This window comes from Sciurus vulgaris, assembly GCF_902686455.1.
Source record: "Sciurus vulgaris genome assembly, chromosome: 17".
Classification (NCBI taxonomy): Eukaryota; Metazoa; Chordata; class Mammalia; order Rodentia; family Sciuridae; genus Sciurus; species Sciurus vulgaris.
Genome location: NC_136478.1, coordinates 3123190 through 3147091, shown reverse-complemented (window position 1 = coordinate 3147091; position 23902 = coordinate 3123190). Strand labels below are relative to the sequence as shown.

The 23902-nt window shown below is 62.3% G+C and overlaps 1 protein-coding gene across 12 annotated transcripts in view; it reads left to right on the top strand.

The window, feature by feature from the left end:
• Positions 1 to 23902, top strand: part of GSE1 (Gse1 coiled-coil protein) — a 310866-nt gene that overhangs the window by 285314 nt on the left and 1650 nt on the right. For 9 of the 12 annotated variants that reach the window (XM_079119579.1, XM_079119585.1, XM_079119586.1 and 6 more), the window contains 13 exons: positions 6679 to 6878; positions 10444 to 10616; positions 11110 to 11301; positions 11809 to 12000; positions 12316 to 12632; positions 12969 to 13293; positions 14963 to 15570; positions 16638 to 16750; positions 16960 to 17230; positions 18455 to 18565; positions 19207 to 19578; positions 21110 to 21406; positions 23590 to 23693. In XM_079119579.1, the coding sequence (XP_078975705.1) occupies positions 6679 to 6878; positions 10444 to 10616; positions 11110 to 11301; positions 11809 to 12000; positions 12316 to 12632; positions 12969 to 13293; positions 14963 to 15570; positions 16638 to 16750; positions 16960 to 17230; positions 18455 to 18565; positions 19207 to 19578; positions 21110 to 21406; positions 23590 to 23693 (3275 nt within the window). The remainder of the gene's footprint in view (positions 1 to 6678; positions 6879 to 10443; positions 10617 to 11109; positions 11302 to 11808; positions 12001 to 12315; positions 12633 to 12968; positions 13294 to 14962; positions 15571 to 16637; positions 16751 to 16959; positions 17231 to 18454; positions 18566 to 19206; positions 19579 to 21109; positions 21407 to 23589; positions 23694 to 23902) is intronic. The other 3 variants (XR_013760548.1, XM_079119583.1, XM_079119584.1) reach the window with 3 other exon arrangements.

The following is a 23902-nucleotide window of genomic DNA, read 5'->3' as shown; positions in this document are numbered from 1 at the left end:
CACCTGGGCAGCCCTCTTGATGAGGAAGTCCTTGGTCACTTCCCAGCATCTTCAGCCACATCCCATGCCAGCTCCCGGCTTTCTGTCACCCCAACTGGACCTCGCCGTGACCCCTCTGTAGAGTTGGCTGATGTCCCTGATTTGGCCTGTTGTCCAGGTGGGGAGGCCGAGGCCCCAGAGGTCAGGTCTCAAGCCTGAGGTCACGTGGTGCCCGAGTCCTCAGCTGCCTCAGGTGGGACTTTCCAAGTGGCCTGGGGAGCTGGAGTGAGGTTCCGAGACACGGTCCCTGCGGGGGGGGCCCTTGTGCCTCCCACTGTTGTTCAGGGGCTGGGTTTGGGGGCCCTGCTGACCACCTCCCGTCGGGGCATGGGCTGTGTTCTGGAACCTGGGCACAGGCACGCTGGACTCGGTGCCCCGGACACCGTTGAGGGCCTGGGCTCTCTTCTTTTCCCCTTGGGTGTGATTCACAGGACCAGGGTCACCGGTGGACGCTCACCGCTCGTGGTCTTACTGACCTGTGTCGAGCAGCCATTCCCACCGTAGTTGCAGAACATTCCCATCCCCCTTCAGAGAAACCTCCTCTGTGCCCGTTGCCCTGGGGTGGCCGTGGACCTCGCATGTGCTGGACATTGCCTGTCCCTGGGCAATGCAGCAGGAGCCTTGGACCTTTGCCCTGTCTGGGCTGAACCCCAGAGGCTGGCGAGTGGGTCCCCAAGCTGGGCGTGTGGGAGGCGGGCCCAGCACGGCTCAACCTCCGCCCCGCAGTGGCTGCTGGTGGAGGGCCTGCTGCCGCCTGCCCCAGGTCTCTGTCACCATGTGTCCTCCAGGCCCTGCCCAGCCCTGGCAGGTGACAGAGGGGCTGCTTCAAACTCAAACACTGCCCTGGAACACCACGGCCATGGCCGACTCTGGCTGCTGGACCCCACGCAGAGTGGCTTCTGGGGGCTCAGGAAGGTGTGGAGAGCTGGCCAGTAGAGCTGTTCTACTGGTCCTGCAGGGCCTGTCCCATGTCCTCTGCCCTCGCTGGGGCCTGGCTTGCCCCTGCGCGGCCTCCCGCCTCCACTGCTCGGCTGACGGCGTCCTCGTGTCTCCAGGGGGCAATTTAAAAATCCAATTCAGACAAAGCAGTCCGCGTGCCCTCGCATTCAGCTGAGGGATAGAGGCGAAGCCACCCTCTGGTTTGCCACAGGCTCCAGCATGTGTGCCCAGGCACCCAGGGCGTGGCAGAGGGTGGGCCACCTGACCCGACTCCCCCCGCGCTCTGCAGGCTGCGGGTATTGGAATCAACCAGCGCTGGTTCACCTTCACGCATGTGCTGTGTGGCTTGTGCAGGTCAGTTCACCTCTCTGAGTTTCTCCTTTTTCTTCGAATGAGGCGATGGCTCAGCACCCCAGGTTGAGCCAGGCTCAGAGAGTGCATGAATAACAGGGACTGTGAGCAGCCTGGGGTCCCCGACTGCCCACCCCCACCTGCCTCCAAGGCCGCCCCTCCTGTTCCCACCGCCCCCAGATACTGCCGTGGTCCCCACCACACTGCTGGCTTCCCTGGAGGGCCCTTGTCACCTGGGGTGGAGTGTGGTACCGTCAGGCTTGTGCTGGGCTGGGGCCTCTCCTGCCCAGGTGTCCGTCTGCTGGCAGGTCCCTAGCTGCTCTGCCTGCCAGCCTCACGTCCTGAGAGGAGGGGCTGCGGGCACTGGGTCTGCACCACAGGGGTCCCTGGTGGGACCCTGCCTCGTCCCTAGTGACAGGCCAGGGGCTCAGAGCTGGTGTCCTGAGGTTTTCTCTGGCCCAAGCCATCTGGGGAGGGCCCGTCGGGCAGGACAGAGTGCTCCCCCTCTTGGTGGATCGGCGTGGGCCCCCACTCTGCGTCCAGGCACTGTCCTGGAGAAGGTTCCCGCCTGTCCCGAGGGCCTGGCCTGCCTTGTGGGCTCGTTGGCACTCGAGGCCCCGTTGATTCGGCAGCATCTGTCCTCAGAGGTGCTCCTGGGCTGTCCCCGCTGTGAGCTGCTGGCCCTGCCCCGCAGAGGGCCAGCTTCAGGGCCCCGGCGCCGTCCCCACCTGTGTGCGAGGGAGGGCGCTGCTGCCAGCTGCCCAGGCTGTGTGACAGTCTGCTCATCCCTCAGGAGACAGTGCCTGTCTGCTGCCGGGCGCGGGGAGCCTATGTCTTTGACTAATCTGGAGAGCGTGCGCCCCTCTGGGCACGTGGGGGACAATCCAAGCTCCCCGTTCCTTGTGTCTGCCGCTCCCGTGCCTGAGGCCTGGTGCCTGGTCCTCCTCGTCCTCCCTCGAGGGGCATCTTGGGCTGGGGCCGCCCCTGAGCCCTGTTCCCTTCACCCCACCAGAGGCCTTGGGCCCCAGCCCGTGGGAGTGGCAGGCTCCTGGGCTGCACCTGCCCCGGGCTCAGGCACTGCTTCTGACGCCACCAAGGGCCGGTGTTCGGCGTGCCTGCTGGCTGCCTGCCCGGTCTTGTCACAGCCTTGCAGGTGTGAGGGCTGGCGGGTCCAGTGACCGTTGGGCCTCTTGTGCCACCTGAAACCGAGATGCTGTCCCTGAGCAGCAGCGGCCAGACACTGGCCAGACTCCTTCCCCGGACCCATTGGCTGAGTCCCTGGGGCTGGGCAACGGGCAAGGATGGGCAGGTGGGAGAGGTTCCCAGAGCCCGAGGGATGCCCTGCAGGTCAAGCTGGGGCGACTGCCACCCTTGGCGTGGCAGGGCGAGGCTCCAGTCCCCACCCGCTGGAAGTTCACCTCTGTTGAAGGCGACAGCAAAGACGAGGGAGGGAGGGAGGGAGGCCACCACCCACCTCCGCCTGCTGGGCCGTCTTCCGTCCTCCCTGCTTGCAAGCCCCTCAGTCCCAGGCACCCTGGGACTGTCCTTCCTGCCCTGGCCCTGGTCTGGGACTGGTGTCCGCTGCAGTTTTGGCAGATCCTCAGTTCCGGGTGGCACCTGGACAGCCCACGCCTTCCCCCGTTGGTTTGGGTTTTATGACTGGCTCACCGGCAGGGGGCCACCACCCACTGACGGCCCCCTTCTGCAGCTGGGTACCATGGCCTTTGTCCCCTCTATGTCCAGGTCAGGGGAGCTCCGGCGGGTGCAGCAGGCGGGGACGGCTCTGTCCAAAAGCAGCATATGGCAGCCACTGGGCTCTTGGCCGGCCTCCCCGGCCCCACAGGTCGCAGCAGGCATGGGCTCCAGTCTTGGTGGTGTGCAGGCACCGGGGATTCCGGAGGGTTTCCCCACCTGCCCTGGACGCCTGCGTGCCTGCGTGGGAGCACACCCGGCTCCGCAACCCTTCTTGGCGGACTACCCACTCGCTGTGCGGTGTGCTCCTCCCACGGGGAGGCTGCACAGAGTGCGGCCTGGCCCACGCGCGCCCTGCTTGTCCTGCTGGCACGTGGGGGCCTGCAGGTTCCACAGGGCCTCAGGCGAAGGGGCTGGACTGGACCCTGGCCAGGCTCCTTCCCCTGAGTCGCTGGCCGAGTCTCTGGGCATGGTCTGATGGGCAGACCGGGGACAGGTCCCAGGGCCTGGGACGGACGCCCACAGGAGTCACCCTCAGCAGGCTATAGGCCCACAGCAGGACACTCTGGGAGAGTGTTGGCAGCTGCCCAGATCTACAGCGTGGTGACCCTGGCCGGGTGGCCTGCTGGGAGGACTCTGCCAAGAGGCGGTTCAGAGGTTGCCCCGGAGGCTGAGCAGATGGACAGGGAGTACTCGGGCTCTCGGCTCCCACCCACCCCTGCAGGGCCTGGGGACAAGGGCTGGGCAGGGACTGGGTGACCGTACCAGGTCCCTCAGCTGTCCTATACACGGCAGGGGAGTGAGGTGCAGACCGTGTGTTCTGGCCATACCAAACTCCAGGCTGCCCGGCTACGGAGGGGCAGCCGTGAGCACGTTCCTGGAATCCTCCGGGAGACGCACCAGAACCTCACTCCCAGGTGCCTGGCCTGAGTCCTCGGGGCTGTGTGGGCAGACGGACGTGGGTGGAGGCTGCAGCTCTGAACCTTCGCCCTTTGTCCCCCCACGCTCACTGTCAGCTGGCCATGCTGCGGCTCTGGTGCCTGCCCGGGCCAAGACGTGCCCTGAGGGTCCTTTTTCAGGGCGAATGGCTGGTGCTGGAGAGGCAGGAGGCGCCGTGCAGCTCGCAGCCCCAGCCTGTCCTGCTGCTCCCGGGCTGGCTCGGGGTCTCAGCTGTTAATCACGTGTGCCCCAGGCCCGGCACTAATCTGCGAGGTCAGCCAGCGAGGTGGCGGACGCGCCCTGCCTCTTGCTGCTGCGGCCCAGCTCGGTCTCATTGACCGACTCCTGGCCGAATGCTGCCAGTTAATTACAGTGGCGGCGAACCTTCCTGCTCCAGCCGCGCGGTGAGAGCGTAGCCGCCTCGCTAATGGGCAGCGCGCTGTTGGGGCATCGATCACCGCTCACGGCAGTGAGCAGGGGCCTCCTGCCTCCAAGGGGATCAGGCTGCTAATTGTTGATGGCCTCCCCTCTCCTGGCCTTGGGTCAGGCCCTGCCCCAGACAAGCTCCCACCCGCGGCCCCTGCTGCTCCCTGTGCTCAGCCGAGGCGGAGGGAGCGTGGCTGGTGGCCGCTCGGCTTCAGCAGCTGTGCTGTCTTCTTTCCAGGGCAGGGTGTGGGTCTGTGCCGCTCCTGGGGGCTCAGAAGTGGCTACTCCACTTGCCCCTGGGAAGACCCCAAGTCCACGTGGCCGTTGGCTCCAGCTTCTCCCCTGAAAGCCGCCGACCCCCATGGCGCGCTCAGCCTCTGCCCTGGCATGTGGGTGGCTCGTGGTGTGCTGGTTTCAGTTCCCTCTGGCTCGGGAGCGCGGACTCCCACATTCCTGCCACGCAGGTGGTGGTGTGTAGTCAGGGGCACCAGAGCCCAGGCTGGGCACACGGCAGGTCTTCCTGAGCAGCTGCAGACGTGGCGCCGTTTTGGGGATTGCGAGGTGACCCAGCTCGGGTTGCCTGGCAAGGAGCAGCGAAGCATCACTGTCACCGTGAAGGCCTATGTGGCCGTGAGCATCCGTCTGCAGGAAGCGCAGGCGACGGCCCCAGAGACACATGCAAGCGAGCTCTGGTGGCCAGAGGTGCAGCTTCTCCAGGGGGTGACAAAAGGAGCGTTCTCAGACCGGTGCCTGTGGCTGCAGGTGAAGGGGCAGCCCAGAGGTTCCCAAGGAAACCTCTTTTCTAGAGAGAAAAGTCCCTTCCCCAGTGTTGTTTTCCAAAAGCTTAAAAGTGAGCTTTTAAAAATCAAAATCAAGTGTGTCAGACAGACAGAAGTCCCTTCTGTGGTGCTGAGGGTTGGGGCCCCGCCTGAGGCCGGCCTGCGGGGCGCTTCGCTGTGACGCGGTGCTGGTTTTCACAGGTGTGCACCTGCTTGGGGCCTTTGTGGTTGAGCCCAGCGGCGGGCGCTCTGTCCCAGGTATACAGGCCTGCGTCGCATGGGGCTGACGAACTTCAGGTGTGGCTCGGCTGGACGGGAGCCCTGCCTGTTGGGCGTGTGCCTGGCAGTGTGGCCCAGTGCTCTCCGCAGCTGTGGAGGGTGCGCTCCCTGGCGCCCGGTGAGGGGTCAGGAGGCTGAGCCCTCCCTGGACCCCCGCCAGCTTTTCTCTTTATGGGGTTGGTCAGTGGATGGCAGCCAGCTGGCCCTCCGAGAACCCTGGGGTGTCACCAGCCCCGCAGCCTGCTTCCTCGCTGTCCCTGGAAGCCACTTGCCCAGGTGGCTTTGACGACCAAGCCAGCCTGTCCCCAGCCACAGCGTTCTGTACTGCAAGGACGCCAGTGGCACCTCCTCTTGAAGGGGGCACGTGGCTCCTGCTTCCAGGCTCCGAGCCCCCCAGCAGTGGGTGTCAAGGTGGGTCTGTACCTCAACCTGCCCTGCCCAGGTTGGGGTCTGGCCAACTCAAGGTTGCGGAATTCTTGGGGTGTAGGCAGTGATTTCCGGGCCTGGGGAATTGGGGTTTGTGCCTCAGGCGATGGCCCTGGGCCTCCCTGCCCACCTTGACCAGACCTGGTGGGTGGGAGCCTGGATGAGGGGTGTCTCGCCCTGCTCACTCCCTGAGCAGATCATGCTGCCTGGCAGCTCTGCTGTCTCTGCAGTGGTGTGGGGACAGGTGTGGACTGCCCTGCACAGTTGTGCAAGATGCACACAAGCCTAGGGGGCTCTGTTAAGGACACCAGGGCCCATCCTGCAGGAGATGGCAGGGTGGTGCTGGGGTGGGGTGGGGTGCCTCCCAGACAGACAGCGGTGGTGTGGCCTCCTGGGCACCCAGCCCAAGCACACCCCGGCCCTTTCTTTGCATGTTGCTGGGGGTCTTGCTCCAGCCCTGCCCAGGCCATGCACACGGCCCTACTCTCCTGGGGCCTGGCTGGCTGGCTGGGGACAGCAGCTCCCCTCAGGCCCACCTGCTCCAGCAGGTGCACCTCGCCTTCCTCTCCCCCAGGGCCAGTGGCACTGGAGTGCTGTGTGCTTTGTTTTGCAACCTATGGGGCAAAGGGACAGCAGCTGGGCCACTGACCCGGCGTGGCCTCCCTGCCTCCCGCTCTCTGCAGGTGTGGGGAGCTTCCTGGAGTGGCAGGTGTCGCGCGTCCCTCCTGGGCTGGCTGCTCCGGGGCCTTGGCTGGGCGGGGTGGATGGAGGCGTGGCTCCTGCTCAGGCTGCTGTTTTTCTCCCACAGGGTCATCGCTGAGCACCGAGTCGTCCCCCGTGTCCTCTCCGGCCACCAACCACAGCTCCCCCGCCAGCACACCCAAGCGTGTACCCATGGGTCCCATTATCGTCCCTCCAGGGGGCCACAGCGTCCCCAGCACACCTCCCGTGGTGACCATCGCCCCAACCAAGACTGTCAACGGAGTGTGGAGGAGCGAGAGCCGCCCTGTGAGTGGGGCCTGGGCGGGGCAGGGGCCGCCTCGCAGGGGGCCGCCTTGGCTTGTTGGCGCTGGGGTCGGCTGGCACCTCACCCCGCCTCCAGCAGCACCCCCTGCAAGGGCCTGAGGTCCCCGATCAGGCGGCCAGGCAGCATCCACGTGGCTTCCTGCTCCCAGTGCCCAAGGCCAGCCCCGAGGTGGGGATGTGGGTAGGGCCGGTCCCTCCTGAGGCCTCTCCTTAGCTTGCACGTGGTGTCTTCTGCCCGTGTCCTGGTCTCCTCTCGGGAGCCCTCTGGTCAGAGGGCCAGGCACCCCTCGGTGGTGTGCCCATTGCGGCCTCTGGGCTGGTTATACCAGGTGCTGGGTCAGGAAGTACCTGGTTCAGACAGGAACCACAATGGGGAGAGCTGGCCACAGCCCGCCAGGCGGAAGTGCCTGTCCCCTGCCTGTCTTCACGCTGGAAGGCCCCCAGGAGGCCCTCTCCAGATGAGGTGGCTCCTCTTGTGCCTGCAGCCCCTCGGCCACCGCACTGGTGACCTGCCTGGGCCAGGCCCTCCCACGTGCCTCTGCTGGGCCTAGAGGGGCCTTTCCCAATTAAGAGCCCTCGTCAGCAGCCAGCAGCTCCGGATTTTCCGCTGTATTCCCAGAGGGATGGCGCTGCTCGGAAACGCTAATTAAACCTCAAACCTCCAGGCGGGATGAGGGGGGCTCTCACTTGCTCCCCCTCCTCCCCTCCCCTGCTGGGCAGGGTGGGGGTTGGGCACCCAGCTGCCTGATCCTCGTCTTTGCTGCTCTGGAGGCAGCAGGGGAGCCAGCCTCTGGCCACAGACCACCCTGCTCCAGGGTGGAGACCCCCAGGATTCCAGCAGGGATTCTTGCACCCCTGGGAAGAGCCAGCCTGGGCCTTGCTTGCCTCTGGAGCCACCTGCATGACTCTGCACCACCAGGTGCAGCTGGAGAGGGAGGGCCGGAGGCTTGCTGCGTGTCCAGAGTCACTCGGGCTGTCGGAGAGGCTGGGTCCTGGTGCAGGGCCTCCCGCACGCTCCTCCTGGGGTCAGCCCTGGCCCTCGGCGCAGGGGACGCAGGAGGCCGAGTCACCACTGCCCTTCTCCCTGCTGGGGACAGCTGACTCTTGCTTCTGCCTGAGAGCAGCTTATAGAAGGTCACTTGTGTCCCTGCCTTGGGCCAGGGACATTTGCGTCCAGCTGCAGACCAGAGCCCCTTACGCCGGCCCAGAGTGCCTACGAATGCCCCCAGAGGTCCTGGGAGGCTCTGCCATTGCCACATGCCTCCTGCCCAGAGCAGACCTCCTGGGAGAGGCCTCACCGCCTCGGGAGCTCATGGTGGTCTGGGGAGAGGCTTACCCTGGGCAGCTGGTGAGGCCTGATGCACGGGGTGGGGGCCAGGAAGGGTCCAGATGAGCAGGCGAGAGGCACAGGGGCCCAAGGGAGACCCAGTCCCCAGGGAGACGCCTCCCTCCCTCCAGCGTGGCCACTGACACGGTGTAGCGTGGAGGGGCTGGCCTGCTGGGGCCCTTCCTGGGGTGGCTGCTGCCTCTGGCATGGGAGCTCAGCAGGAGGGGTGTGTGTTCTGCAGCCCACGGGGCCGCCTGCCTGTCCGCCTCGGCCCGCCCTGATCACCCGGCCCCGCCGCCTCCTGCAGCTGCGCCCACGGCCATTGCCCAGAAATAACGAGCGGCCCTGCAGGTGCGCCTCGTGTGCCTGGCCAGGTGGCAGTGAGGCCCCTAGCCACCAGCACAGGGCTGTTGAGCCACCCCAGGCCCGCCTCGTGCAGGTTGAGGGTGCTGCCCTGTCACCCGCCCTCACCCGGTGAGGCCCCAGCCCGCTGACCCAGTTCCCAGGTGCCTGACGCGGGCTTGACCAGGCTCCAGGCAGACGGCAGCCGCAGGCTCGTGGGTCTGGCTGCGGAGCCCCCTGCCCGCTGCCCACGCCCCCTCCCTCCTGTTTGTCCTCAGCCAGGGAGGTGCCATCTGGCCCAGCTGCCTTCAAGTAGGGCTTTGTCCCTGGCTGAGAGGAGAAGGGGGCTGGTGGGGATGGCCTGGTCGAGTTCACAGGGACCTGTGTCCTTGTTCAGAGGTCACCTGAGGCCATGCCGCCCGGTTTGGCCCATCCTCGGTCTTGGGCACAGGGGGTCTCCTTCCTTTCCCTCCACCCAGGACCCATGGCACCTTGACCCTCTGCTTTGGGAGAGGTGCAGCAACCCCCACGCGGGAAGTGGCCCGAGGAGGCTGGTCTGCTGGTCAGGGGCGAGCTGCGAGGCCAGCCTGAGCTCGTGCCTTACCTGCGTCCCGGCCACCTCTGTGGTTGGCGCCCTGTGCAGAGCTGTGCTGATGGCTTGTCAACAGTGGGAGACTGGTGCGGGGGTCCTGGGCCTCCAAGGGACCACGCCCAGGCGGGGGCCCAGCCTGCTGTAACTCAAGCAAAGGAACCCGCGGTCAGTGCTGCCCAGCGTCCCACCCTGCAGAGCATGAATGCCCCTTTAGAGAGGGCGGGCAGAGGTCACGAATGTGCAGAGCCCGCGGGGAGCATGGGCCTGCCGAGCACAAGGAGAGGAGCAGATGTTGCCACTCATTAAAAATTCCAATCAGCGACCTGTCTCCTTCAATTAATTGTCACTGACTGTCCTGTGGAGAGTGTGTGCTGGGAAGGTAGACAGCAGGAGGGCCACTGTGACCTGTCCCTCCCTGCCCACACGGGTGCTGGCTGGACTGTGGTGTGCTTTTGCCAGCTTGGATTCTGGACAGAGAGCAGCACTCCGGAGGGGCAGGCCGGTCGGGCCTCTGGGGCAGGTGACAGCTTTGGCACCAGGTCTCAGGGCTCCCCAGCGCCTGTTCCTGCTGATACGGCAAGTAGCCAGGCACAGGGCCTTGACCCCAAGCTTCCCGGTGCTGTGGCAGAGCTGCTGTCCGGGGAGCATCTCCTGTGTCAGCCTGGTTTGCTGATGTGGCATTGTGCAGGTTGAAGGCCCTCGAGGTGGGCAGTGCCCAGAGAATGAGGGAGCCAGCCTGGGTCGGTGGCTGTGCTGCCTTGCCACCAGGTTTTCTCTAAGTCCCGGGTAACAAGAATGAGCAGGACCTCGCATGGACTGGTTCCTCTGGGTGGGGCGCTGCCATTGTGGGTCACGTGGACCCTTCTCTGTGGCTAGGGCACCAGGCCCTGGGCTGCCACCTCCCCCTCTTCACCCCAGTGTAGGCCCTTCCTTGGTGGTCCTGGGTCTCCCTCCCTGGCTGTCTGTCCACATGTTCCCTGCCGGGGCCCTCCACGTGCCCCAGGGCCCCCCGGGCACAGCCAGCATCTGCACTGCGCAGCAGGCTCCCTTCCTGAGGTGCCATGCCTGCGGTACCAGGTGCACAGCGAGGGGGAGCTGGCACCCCAACGCACCACCCCACATGTTGCTATTGGTAGTGTAGCCGCGAAAAGGATGTTTCTAGAAGGCAAGCTGAGTCTGGGGCCTTTTGCAGTCGGAGGAATCCCACTGGTGGCCGAGCCAGCTTCTGCAGGCCAGGGCCTGGGCCCTGCTCGGCTCCTGGGGTCTGAGCCTGGCTTGTCCCGCAGGACGCCGCCTCGAGGGGCAGCGCCAGTGGTCGGGAGCGCCTCATCGTGGAGCCGCCGCTGCCCCAGGAGAAGGCCGGGGGCCCCGCCCTCACCTCACACCTGCTCAGCACCCCCTACCCCTTCGGCCTCTCACCCAGCTCTGTGGTGCAGGACTCCCGCTTCCCACCACTCAAGTAAGTGCTGGGCCCTGGGCAGGGCAGGGAGGGCGGGATGCCTGGACCCTGAGGCAGGCTGTGGCTGGCAGTGCTGGGGCCGCCTGCAGCCCGCACCAGCTGAGGCTAGGCCTGGGCCGCCAGATGGTCACTGGCCTTTGGGGCTGGCCCTGCCCAGCACCTTGGCCCCATCTGCACCTGCGTCCGTTGCACACCGAGACTTAACCTGCTCCAGCCCTACTGCAGGGTGTCCTGGGGCCGGAGTCCTTCCAGACTGGGTCGTAGCCGTACCCGCTGGTGAGGACCTCAAGGGGCCAGGCAGGCCTGCAGGGCCCACGGCTGACTGTGTCCTGGGCTTCCTACCAGGGCTGCCTCACACTGGTGGGAGGCAGGACTCATGGTGGCACGTGCCCTGCCTCCCTGTGGAGCTGCTGGCTGGGGTGGGGTGGTGACCCTTTCCTGGCCTGGGAGGGGCCTCCCTCGTCTAACTCCGCGCCACCTGCTGTCCCTGCAGCCTGCAGCGGCCCGTGCACCACGTGGTGCCACCGAGCACAGTGACGGAGGACTACCTGAGAAGCTTCCGGCCCTACCACACCGCGGAGGATCTGCGCATGTCCTCCCTGCCCCCGCTCAGCCTGGACCCGGCCACTGCCTACTACCACCCCAGCTACCTGGCCCCACACCCCTTCCCCCACCCGGCCTTCAGGTGAGGCAGCCCCCACAGGCTCTGGCACTGGTCTCTTCTCTGCAAATGGAACCTGGTGGCGGGTATTTCTTGGGCCCTAGAGACCACACTCCCAAGGAGAGCCCGGGGCAGCCCCTGTGGCCTTCCCCTGGTCCCAGCCAACCCCTGACTCCCATCGGGCATCTCCTCCTGGAGGGGGACCCCGTGGCCCAGGCAGCCACCCCCTGGTTCTCCACACCCTGGGCGTTAGCCCGCTCAGCCGTAGCCATGACTGCGGTGTGGCAGGCTGCCCTTGCATGTGCCAGGCCCTGAAGGAAGCCATGCAGTGTGCTCGTTCAGGTGGCAGCCCCTGAGCCTGGCCCCCAAGGCCTGTCGTCACAAGTGGACGGCCCTCAGGCACCACCTGGACCAGTTGCCAGTTTGCCACATGGGCCACCTGGCCCAGCTGCAGTGTTGACAGGGCCGTCTTACCCGGGACTCTGCACGTGCTGGGTGTGACTGTGGCGCCCGCCTGTGCCTTCTCTGCAGGATGGAGGACTCCTATTGCCTGTCGGCCCTGAGGTCCCCGTTCTACCCCATCCCCGCCCCCAGCTCCCTGCCCCCCCTGCACCCATCGGCTGTGCACCTGCACCTCTCGGGGGTCCGCTACCCCCCCGAGCTCGCCCACTCGTCCCTTGCGGCACTGCACTCGGAGCGAATGTCCAGCCTCAGCGCAGAGAGGTGAGCGTTGCCTGGGCTGCGGGCGGCAGTGGGGCGGGAAGCAAGGCTGAAGCCTGCTTCTGCGCTTCCAGGCATTTGGCCTTCGGTGCCGGTTTCCTCGCCGGCTGCGGGCCGGCCACTGTTTCTCTGAGCTGGTAGAGCAGGCCTGTTGGGCATCCCTGATCCTTGGGGACGTCCCGGCAGGCCAGGGGCTTCGGGCTTTCATGGGATCCTGGACTCTGGACTTTGAGGGCATGCGAGCCCAGCTCCTCCCGTCGCTGTGGGAGTTCTGGGTCCCTGGCAGGCTGTCCCGAGCCCTCTCTGCTTGCCCCACAGGCTACAGATGGATGAGGAGCTGCGGCGGGAGCGAGAGCGGGAGCGGGAGCGGGAGGCCGACCGGGAGCGGGAGAAGGAGCGGGAGCGGGAGCGCGAGAAGGAGCGCGAGCGTGAGAAGGAGCTGGAGCGCGAGCGGGAGAAGGAGCGCGAGCGGGAGCTGGAGCGCCAGCGGGAACAGCGGGCCCGGGAGAAGGAGCTGCTGGCCGCCAAGGCGCTGGAGCCGGCCTTCCTGCCTGTGGCCGAGCTGCACGCGCTGCGTGGACACGCCCCCGAGGAACGCGCCAAGCCCTCGGAGCAGCTGACGCCCACGCGCGCAGGTACGCGGCCGGTCGGGGGAGGCACGGCCCAGGCTGGGCTCACACCCGCTCTGCGGGGAGGAGCTGCCGGTAGCATGCGCCCAGGGTGGCCACGGGTCCTGTTGGCGGCGGCAGCCCGGGGTCACGCAGTGATAGGACGCCTGGGGGGCCTCGGGGTGAACGTGACCTATCTCGTTGAAAGTTAGTGCGCAGCTTTTAATAATGGCCGTGCTAGACAGCTAGCTCCCCGGAAGGTGCCAGCTGCTCTGGGGAGGAAGTGTGATTCCCGGGCTCCCGCCAGGGTGGGCAGTGAGGAGCCGGGGGCTGGGACCCGCGTGACGGCGTTTCTCCCCACAGAGAAGCTGAAGGACGTGGGCCTGCAGGCGCCCAAGCCCGTGCAGCACCCCTTGCACCCAGTCCCCGCCCCGCACCACTCTGTGCCCAGCCTCATCTCCAACCACGGCATCTTCTCCCTGCCGGGCAGCAGTGCCGCCACCGCCCTGCTGATCCAGCGCACCAACGAGGAGGAGAAGTGGCTGGCGCGGCAGCGGCGGCTGCGGCAGGAGAAGGAAGACCGGCAGTCGCAGGTGTCCGAGTTCCGGCAGCAGGTGCTGGAGCAGCACCTGGACATGGGCCGGCCCCCGGTGCCCCCAGAGGCAGAGCACCGGCCCGACAGCAGCAGGTGGGCAGCAGGGGCCCCGGCAGGTGGGGACCTCTGAGGGAGCCCCTGTGGTGGCTCAGTGCCTGCTCTGTGGCTCTTGCCGCCCATCCCCCCAATCCCCTTTCCTTTGACTAACGTGAGGACACGGGCAGCTCAGCCACCAGCCCAGGGCCCGTGCCAGGGTCCCTCACATGCAGCCAGGTGCAGTCCCAGTGCGCCATTTATGGCACCGGAAGAGGGCAGGGAAGGAGCCGCCTTAAAAGCTTTTCCCCCCAGGACGGGGACTGCCTTTAATTTTTATTTAAGGAAAGGATGTACCCTATCACTTTTAAAATGAAGGAGATCCATTTTTTTTAATCCTCTTAGAGTTCCTCAGGAGACCTGTGCCTGTCATCGGCCCCTGGCTGCTGACGCTGGCCTCGTGAGCTGGTCGCCAGCGCCCCCAGCCCTCCCTGTTCCCACTTGCCTGTCCTCCTTCCCCGCTTCTGAAGGGCCAGACCTCTGCCTCCCAGGGACACCGCTTCTGTTCTGTTTCCTCAGCAGGAGGAGGGTGGGCGGGAGGCTCCTGACAGCTGCGGTGCTGTCTGGGACCCACGTCCCCCCCTTCCCCGCTGGCTGCGCAGGCTGCATGGGGATTAGCGGGGCTGATGGGGTGAGCGAGCACCGCCCTGGCCCCCGGTGGCCCAGCACGGGCGTGGAGGCCCGTGGCCTGGCTGCATTCACGGCCCTACAGCGTCGTGAACTTGACGTTCTGGCCAGGTCCTCGTGTCTCAGCTGGAAAACTGTTCAGTATTTGCTCTGGGGCACGACACGTTTACTCTGCTAACGGTTTTATTGCTTTGCTGTCCTCCTGTGGAGTTTCTTGGTGTTATTCCCTGTGTCCCTTGCTTGTGGGGTCGCGGCCGAGACTAGCAGCGAGGAGTAGCCCTGAATGCTGTTACACAGCGCTCCAGCCGCAGGGCGCGAGACCTGGGAGCCTGGCCTCGCCCTCTCCTTCCTGGCAGCCCTTGACCTAGGCCGCTGGGCAGCGTGGATCCAGACGTCTTACATGGCAGACACACACCCAGAATAGCCCTCCTTGAGATGACTCAGTATGGAAGTACGGGGAGACATTTATCATAGCCGTGTGGAAAGCTTCTTGTCTGAGGAAGTCCCCTGCGTTAAAGATCCCAAGGCCCGGGCAGGAGCCGCTGCATTTCTGAGGCCTGGCAGCAGCTCAGACCCCACCTCGTGGGCACGGCTCCCTCGCTGTGGGTCTGGCTCTGGGCCGGGCAGACACTTGGTGCTCATGCCCATGTTCTGTGAAGACAGCAGAAGAGTTCTGGCCCCTGGGCAGCGGGCTGACCCACCCTCTGTTACCTGCCCAGCACTCAACTTAGCTGGAGGAGAGGCGGGTGTCAGGGCCACGTCTCCCCTGGGGGGATGATTTGCCTATGAGGTGCAGGATGAGGGCCCGGCCTGTGGGCGGCCTCCAGCAGGCAGGAAACGGTGCTTCGTGCCCGCCCCTTGTCCTTTCAAGGCAGGCTGTGCGTGCTGACCCTGGGACTTGGCACACCAGCAGTAGGTTCCTTTCCCCCAACCAGCCCCGTCTCAGGGAAGCCCCATCTGAGACCTTAGGGACCAGTGGGCAGTGTGGATGGCGGAGAGATCTGCTCCCCTGTGACGGATGGGTGATCTGCTTTCTCCATAGGCCGGGACCAAACCGTCATGAGCAGGGCAGCCGCGACCCTCCACAGCACTTTGGGGGGCCACCACCTCTCATCTCACCGAAGCCTCAGCACCACACGGTGCCCACGGCCCTCTGGAACCCAGTGTCCATGATGGATACCACCTTGGAGACACGGCGGGCTGAGAGCCACTCTCTGCACAGCCACCCAGCTGCATTTGAGCCCAGCCGCCAGGCTGCTGTGCCGCTGGTGAAGGTGGAGCGTGTCTACTGCCCGGAGAAGGCCGAGGAGCCCCGGAAGCGGGAGTCTGCCCCACTGGACAAGTACCAGCCCCCGCCGAGGGAGGCAGGAAGCCTAGAGCCCCAGGCCTTCCCCCACGGGCCCGGGCCCTTTCTCACCGAACTTGAGAAGTCTACGCAGACCATTCTGGGTCAGCAGCGAGCCTCCCTCCCCCAGGCAGCCTCTTTTGGGGAGATGAGTGGGCCCCTCAAGCCTGGCTCACCTTACCGGCACCCAACATCCAGGGGCCCTGATCCTGCCTACATCTATGATGAGTTCCTACAGCAGCGCCGGAGGCTGGTCAGCAAGCTGGACCTGGAGGAGCGCCGGCGGCGAGAGGCACAGGAGAAAGGTGCAGCCTCCTGGGACCCAGCCTGCTTGGGAATCTGAATTTAGCAGAATGGGGGCTCCTGGTGCCAGCTCACCCTGCCTCCCAGTGCAGGGGTTTTAACAGGCTCCAGGTAGCAGGTTTGCAGACCTACATGTGGCAGCCTGATGCCTCTGCCGGGGAGACAGGCCCGGACTCCTCCTGGTCCTGCCATGGTGCACACTGTCCCAAATGGGCCTATCAAAGCCTGTGTGTAAGACGGCGCTACAGGTGCATAGGATTAGTGAGTGGTGAATGGAGGGAGACTAATGAGGTTTGTAAATATTAATAGTGGGGCATTAACAGGGGAGGAGGCCTGGACCCAGCAGGGCCCTGCATATGGGGTTGGTGTCGATTGCAGACAGGTGGCTGGGGGGACGGGCATGACTGGCACTGCCCAGGCCAGGCTGGGAGCTAGGCAGTTTTGTTCTTTTTTTAAATTTTTTAGTTGTAGGGGACACAATACCTATTTTTATGTGGTGCTAAGGATCGAACCCAGGGCCTCACGCACACTAGGTGGGTGCTCTACCACTGAGCCACAACCCAGCCCCAAGCCAGGCGCTTCTGAACTGTTCTGCTGGTGGCAGAAGCTCACTGAGCTGCCAGAGAGCTGAGGAGAACTGGGAAGAGGCCTGAGTGGGAGGCCCTGGCCCTGAGCCCCTGCCCAGCCAGCGAGACGCAGTGGTTTGGCTCCTGGGAACGGCGCTCCTCTCCACGGGGATGGAGCGCAGCAGAGTTACAGGGTTGCTGGTCTAAGTTAGATTTCCTTCCCCACAAAGCTTGTGAAGGAGGAGAGGGCCAGCCACCTGTGACCACGTAGCGGGGCCCAGAAGGTCACAGTGTGCACATATGTGCGCACACAGCACCTGCCAGCAGGTCTTGCCCTCCTGGCTGCCTGGTCCCAGGAAAGCTGGCTGTCCTTTCATGCAGGTGTCCATTGGGGTTGGAAGGAACTGGTTTTGGGGGTGCTCCAAGAGACCTGCAGGTGGCCCAGTGGCTGGTCTTCGCTGGAACCCAAGGCTCCTTGACTGACTCCAGACTTCTGCCACCAGGGTACTACTACGACCTTGACGAGTCCTACGACGAGAGTGACGAGGAGGAGGTCAGGGCCCACCTCCGCTGTGTGGCCGCGCAGCCGCCTCTCAAACTGGACACGTCCTCAGAGGTAGTGGCCTCCTCACCTCTGGGGCATGCTCAGGGCTGGGCTGTTGATCCCCATATCAGGCCTGCCTCTCAGTTTCCAAATCCCCCAGTCCACCCTCCCTGGCACTGCATTGGCCACAGCATAGCCTGGAGGACCCCAGGAGGGGACCCGGGACAGTGAGCAGACCACCGCAGTGGTTTCCAACTCATTTGTTTTCTTTCCCAATCCAGAAGCTAGAGTTTTTGCAACTTTTTGGCTTGACCACCCAACAGCAGAAGGAGGAACTGGTGGCCCAGAAGCGGAGGAAGCGGCGACGGATGCTGAGAGAGAGGAGCCCCTCGCCCCCCGCGATTCAGAGTAAGCGGCAGACGCCTTCGCCGAGACTGGCACTGTCTACCCGCTACAGCCCCGACGAGATGAACAACAGTCCCAACTTCGAGGAGAAGAGGAAGTTCCTGACCATCTTCAACCTGACCCACATCAGTGCCGAGAAGAGGAAAGGTACGGCCTCACGCCGCGTGGGCGGGGGGAAGGGCTTCCAGGAAGGCAGGTGCTTCTGAAGCAGGGCCGCTGTCCCACCGTGCTCCAGTCTGGCCACTCCCCACTTGAAGCCCATTTCTTTGTGTTGCATCTTGCTTGGATGTGAAGTCCTAGTGTCCTCCTGCACGTGCAGCCTGTCTGGAGGTGACAGCTGCCCTGGCACCTGAGGAGGCGGGTCCAAGCACAGCAGTTCGGGGACTCCACCTGGGAGTGCAGGAGATGCCGCCCTCCGGTCCCCTGGCACTCTGGGTTTGCAAGCAGCAGGCTTCTCTTCTCAGTGGAACACTGAGGTCTGCTGGGCTCTGTATTCTGATGGCCCGGAGAGGGAGGTGAGGGATGGCCTGGAGCCACCAGATGCCGAGCAGACTGCTTGTCCTGAAAGGTGCCTCCAGATGGGAGGCCCTGGGCTCAGAGCCACCGTGCGGGAGCGATGGCGTGACCGCAGCACTTCCTTAGGACTCCGCTTCCCCAGCCGGCCTGACGCACGGGCCTGCGCTGCAGAGAAGGTCGAGGGAAAGCGGAGACGCAGAGCCCGTCATTTGCCTCAGCCATTCCCTTACTGAGCCGTAGCGGTTTGTTCCTGTTCCAGCAGCAGGTCGCGCTCTGCTCTCCCTGTAAGGGTTAGTGACAGGCTGATTGCCAGCACAAGTCCCTGGAAACGTGTCTGGTTTGTTTGCAAAAGCCATCTTTTCACCCGGCTGGATTTCTAGAGGAAGCGTCAGCACGGTGGCCTCCTGAGTTTCGCAGCTGGCAGGAAGTGCCACTGAAGCAGGACCCTGTGGCCTGGAACTCGTTGGGGTCTGCGTTCCTTTTCAGAACGGCCCTGATCCTGGGGTTGCACTGAAGCGCCCGGCATACCGGATGGGCTGGTGCCCAGAGGCCCCCGTCGCCCCCGGCTGTCTCTGTTCGCAGGGGCCAGCCCTCTGTCCTTTAAGTGGGAGCGCGGCGGCCCGCGTGCCAGTTGCCCAGAGCCTGCGCGCTACGCACAGCTGCCTGGAGCACATCTGAGACATGCAGGGGACCAAGGAACCTGGCCCACGTTTCTGCGAAGGCTCCGTCGTGGCGCTTGGTCCCGGTTCTTCCTAGTTTACGGGGCTCGCCCGCCAACACAGCAGAGCTAGGCTCCCAGCTTTGTCCCCCTCGGAGCACGGCCGCCTCGTTAACCTCGGGCTGCTTTTCTCACAGACAAAGAGAGACTTGTTGAAATGCTCCGTGCCGTGAAGCAGAGGGCACTCTCAACAGCAGTGGCAGACTCGGCAAACTCTCCGAGGGACAGTCCTGCCGTCTCCCTGAGCGGTAAGGGAAGGACAGCCCCACCCGCCACCAGCCGGAACTGTGGGCTGCCCAGGGTCAGAGGTGACCAAGGCTGTCTTCATCCTAAGCCTGACCTGCTGGAGACCGTGCTTCTCTCCATCCTCTCTCCATCTCTCTTGCACAGTTTGTGGTTCGCACAGTGGTGCAGGTCTGTGGGCACGGAGCTGAGGGAGGGTGCCTGCTGCCACCCCACCAGCTGGTGGTCGTCGTGGGTGGGGACCCGCCTCGCCAGCAGCTGCTCTCGCCTCCCTCCTCTCGCCTGACTGCCTCTCAGCAGCCCAAGGAAGCCGGAAGCCCATATGCAGCTCTTGACTCTGCCGCTCGTGCTCTTTCCGTCCAGCGGGACTTAACTCCCTACCTTTTTGGGACCAGAAGTGACTTGCTTCTTCCTTCCCGTCTGTTTCTTCCCAGATGCTCTCTGGGGGCACCGTTGCTGGATGGACCTGCCACTAAGCACTCCCTGACTTCCGCGCACACAACAATTAATTCAGTGTCCCCAAGTCTTGGCTCTTTGCACTAGGTCTTTGTTGAACGTAAGCTCCTAGAGACCAGGGTCTGCGTGCTAGACACTCAGCCTGTTAACTTGCAGCTCTTAACCTACCCTCATTTTCTGTCTCTCAAAGAACCAGCCACACAGCCAGCTTCTCTGGAGACGGATAAGCCTGTTGGGGTCGCTGGCTCCTTGTCTGAGATCCCAAAGGCCACAGAGACTGGGAGACTGGAACAGCTCCGGCCCCAAGAGCTATCGAGAGTCCAGGAGCCAGCTCCTACCAGCGGTGAGAAGGCCAGGCTGAGCGAGGCCCCCGGGGGCAAGAAGAACCTGAGCATGCTTCATTACATCCGGGGTGCTGCACCCAAGGACATCCCTGTGCCATTGTCCCACAGCATCAACGGGAAGAGCAAGCCGTGGGAGCCCTTCATGGCAGAAGAGTTTGCTCATCAGTTCCATGAGTCAGTGCTGCAGTCCACCCAGAAGGCCCTGCAGAAGCATAAAGGTGATAAAGCTGCCCGTCCTGCTCTGCTCCTGGGATGAGTTAGCAGCTGCTTTATGTTCTTGCACACCAGCTGCTTGGCGCAGCAGTGGCCTGTCCCTGCTTGGCCATGTGCACAGGGATCTCATCAGGCACAGGACTTGGGGAGGACCCAAGACTCCATTTCTAATGGGCCCCCAGTTGAACCTAATGCACTGGTCTGTGGACCACACTTGTGGGACATTAGCGAGTGATGCCATTGAGTTTAGTAGGGGCAGATGAGGTGCTGTACTGGGAAAAACAGTCCTGTGCCTTCTATAGTAGAGTGGCTCCCTCTGGTCCTTTGCGGCACCAGCATGTGTGTGCCCATCCCATGAGACCCGGCAAGTGTGTAGTGATAGCAGTTGCCCTGGCCCCACACTCCCACCCCCTCTTAAATTTTGGTGGGAGTCACTGAAGGTCAGAGAACAGGGATTACTGCATTTCATTCCCAACTAATCAAAACGACATGATTTTTAACATCCTAACAGTCGGGCGTGGTGACGCAGGCCTGTGATTCCTGCAACTCAGGAGGCTGAGAGAGGAGGGTCACAGGTTCAAGACCAGCCTCAGCAACTTAGCAAGGCCCTAAGAAACAGTGAGATTCTGTCTCAAAAAGTAAAAAGTACTGGGGACGTGGCCTAGTGGTAAAGTGCTTCTTTGTTAAATTCCTAGTGCCAAAATAATAATAATAATAAAATCCTCAACAAGCAACTACTGGGTACAAGATGAATGTGAACTTCAGTAGCCAGTCAGTCATTATGCCACAATCTTGTTTAGGTGTTTATTACTCCATGTCTTTAAAACTGAACCAACAGACATCCAGCTCTGACACGGAGTTGGGTCTTCCACCTGAGTTCACACTGTCAGCAGAGATGAATCAGTCCCTAGGAAGCAAGGAACTCTGGGTAGTGGGTTTTGTGGTGATTAAAAAAAGACTCCCCAGGCAAGGGGCCAGCTCAGCGGTGGCGCACGTGCCTGGCATGCATGAGACCTTGGGTCCCACCGCAGCACTGAAGGGGAAGACTCCACAAAAACCAGGGCGTGTGTTACTGGATTTTTATCATGAACTTATTAGGGAGAACCACTTTTCAAGGTAGGTGTTTTTACGAGAGGCAGACAGGCCCCTACTCCACAGGCTTTGAACCGCCCTCCTGCTCCTCCCCGCTGCACCTCACACGCTTCTGTGGTCCTGGAATAGTTCTCCTGCCTCCGTTGCCATCGCCCACTCCCTCATCCTCCCGTGCTAGGCACCGACTATGCCAGCTCCGTCGCAGGATGCAGGGAGGCAGCAGGGCTGTGCTGCAAGGTGGCACAGGTGCTGTTTCAGGGACCGAACGCCCTTGCCCTTCGTGGAAGGAGGGGATGCGTTCCCTCACCCTCCCTAATGAGCTGTCTTGGGCTGGCTGTACTTCATGCTCAGTCTGCCTAGAGACGGCCATCAGCAACTGCACTGAAGGCGGGACAGAGCCTCTTCTGGAGACCCTGCCTCGAGACACCCCTTTCTCCTCCGCAGGGAGTGTGGCTGTGCTATCTGCAGAGCAGAACCACAAGATTGACACATCTGTCCACTACAACATTCCTGAGCTGCAGTCCTCCAGTCGGGTCCCCCTGCCCCAGCATAACGGGCAACAGGAGCTCCCAGCGGGGAGGAAGGGCCCTCCCACACAGGAGATGGACCCAGACTCGGAGGAGGAGGAGGAGGAAGAGGAGGAGGGCGAGGAGGACAGTGAAGAGGAGGAGGAGGCGGCCCCCAGGCGCAAGTGGCAAGGGATCGAGGCAATTTTTGAAGCTTACCAGGAACATGTAGAAGGTACAGGGGGTGTGGGGGAGGGCAGGCGGGGGAGTTGGGGAAGAAGCCGCACACCTGGATTCAGGTCCCAGAGGTGTATTTCTTTGGGCTTCTGCCTCTGGCAGTGGCAGTTCCTCATGGCCAAGCCTGAGGCCGTTCTCACGGGTGCAGTTTTGGGTTTGGGGTTTTGGCAGGAAGCTGCTGGGCTAGAACTCAGACCTTTGCTCATGTCAAGCACCTGCTCAGTAACAGCTATGCCTGCAGACCTGGGCATGCTGAAGTATGAGAGCATTGGCTGTGTGGCACCTGTCACTCAGCATGACCTGGGCCTTGCTCCTTGGGCTGTCACTTAGCATGCCAAGACCTGGTCACCATGCCTGTGGTCACGTCCCCAGGAGGTGTGATGTGAGCCCTGAAGGAAATGCTGGCTGTGTTTTGAGCTAACTCTACACTGAGGTTCACTTCTGGATTTTGCCAAGGCTGGCACAACCCAGGCTGCTTTGCTCTCAACTAAAAGTGCACACCCCAGCTCTCCTGAGTCTGTGACAGGGGCTCAGGCACCAGTGTCCCATGCTAGGTTGTGGCCAGGGTTGACATTGTCATTGTGCTTATGACACACCCTCTCCTGCCCCATCTTTCCCAGAAAGTCCACAAAGGCTCACAGGGGGGTGGTGGGAGTGCTCTGCCCTCCCACCACCTTGCTGGGTCTCCACCAGCACGTGCCAGCAAGGCTCGAAAATCTCAGGTCAATGTTGCGCCTGCTGTTTACTACCTAATGGTATTGTTTTCATTTTTGTCAGATTGCTAATGACGTAAATGACGTTAAGACTTGCTCGAAGGGGCTGGGGAGTGGCTCAGTGATAGAGTGCTTGCCTAGCCTTCACAAGACCCTGGGTTTAATCTCCAGCACCAAAAAATGATAAGTCACAAAAAGACTCGGTTATAAAGCAGACCGTGTTAGCGCATTCCTATGATACCAACTGGGGAGGCTGGAACAGGAATATCACAAGTTTGAGGCCAGCCTGGGCACCAAAATGAAAAGGGTTGGGGATTAGCTTAGTGGGAGGGCGCTGGCCCCAGTAAGTGCACACACAATACCAGTCGTGCCTCTCGGCCATTCAAGAAAGTCCTTCCAGCGCCTTGGCTGGCGTTCTCCCCTACCCTGAGGCTGTGAGGCTGCTCCTCGCGTCTCTGGAGTGTTGCTTTCTCATGCCTGGGGATCACCTGTGTACGGAGGCAGGTCTGTGGGTGTTGGGTGTCCAAGCTGGGCCATAGCCTAGCACCTCTGAACAGACTGTCCTGACTCAGCTATTGCTCACCTGGTCTCAGCACTTGGCTCCCTCCCATGAATTTTATCTTGTTGCATTATTGCTCCCCCCACAAAAAAAAAAAAAAAAAAAAAAAAAAAAAAAAAAAGTCCTGTTAGGATTTTCAGTTGCATTGAATTTACAGATTTAGGGATAATTAGCATCCTTTTTTATGAATATGGTTTAAAATGCTTATCCACGACCAGTTTTCTTTTACTGGATTTAGTTTTAGTCTTCACTTAGCTTTTATTTTGGACTCCGGTTTTCCTGGATAGCAATCATAGATGAACAGGCCTTTTGCAAATAACAAGTATAGTTCTTTCCTTTTGAATTTTCATATTTCTGATCTTGTCATGCTGATTTGAGTGGACTCTTACAAAACTTTGGAAGCATTCCATTTAAATTTGCTGAGTTTCTGATGTACAGTTGTCAAGTTAACGTATCTTCTTTCCATTCTTGTGGAGATGACCATTTATCTCCCCACCCCACCCCGATGTACCCTCCTTGAATTGGAACATTTTGGGATTGGGATTTTTGGTTTGTTAAGTGGAAATAACTATATTTGTTTTGCTATCAGAATTGTTCTAGCCTCTCTAAAATTAGGCAGCCTGCCTTTTACAATCTGTTTTTGAAAGCTGCATCTTAAAGCCAAATATTCCCTCCTCTTCTGTCTTCCTAATCACTTAACGGTCTTGAGTCAAAAGGCTATTTATCATCCCGTGGGATTGAAATTGATGTCGTACTGTCAATGTATGTGTGTGCACAAGTCAGAGGGCTGAGCACAGTGGTCCCCAGGAGAGGCCCTGCTGCTTGCACTGGCGAGAAGCTAGCTGCTGCTGGGCCGGGAAGACACGTGGTCACTGCACCCTGACGCAGCACCCCTTCTTATCTTTCTAGAGCAAAACCTGGAGCGGCAGGTGTTACAGACACAGTGCCGGCGGCTGGAGGCACAGCACTACAGCCTCAGTCTGGCAGCAGAGCAGCTTTCCCACAGCATGGCGGTAAGCGAGGGGGGCTCGAGTAGGCCCACAGGGTGGAGGGGAAATCTCCTAAAGGCGGTCACAACTTGTCATCTTGGGAAATTCAGACATCAGTGGATTATCCAAGGTTCAGCAAGGAGGGTGGTTCTCTTTGACTCACGGGAGGTAGAGGTGCTGTTGGGAACTACTGCTTCCCGCGTCAGTCTCCCCACACAGCTGTTTGCTGGGGA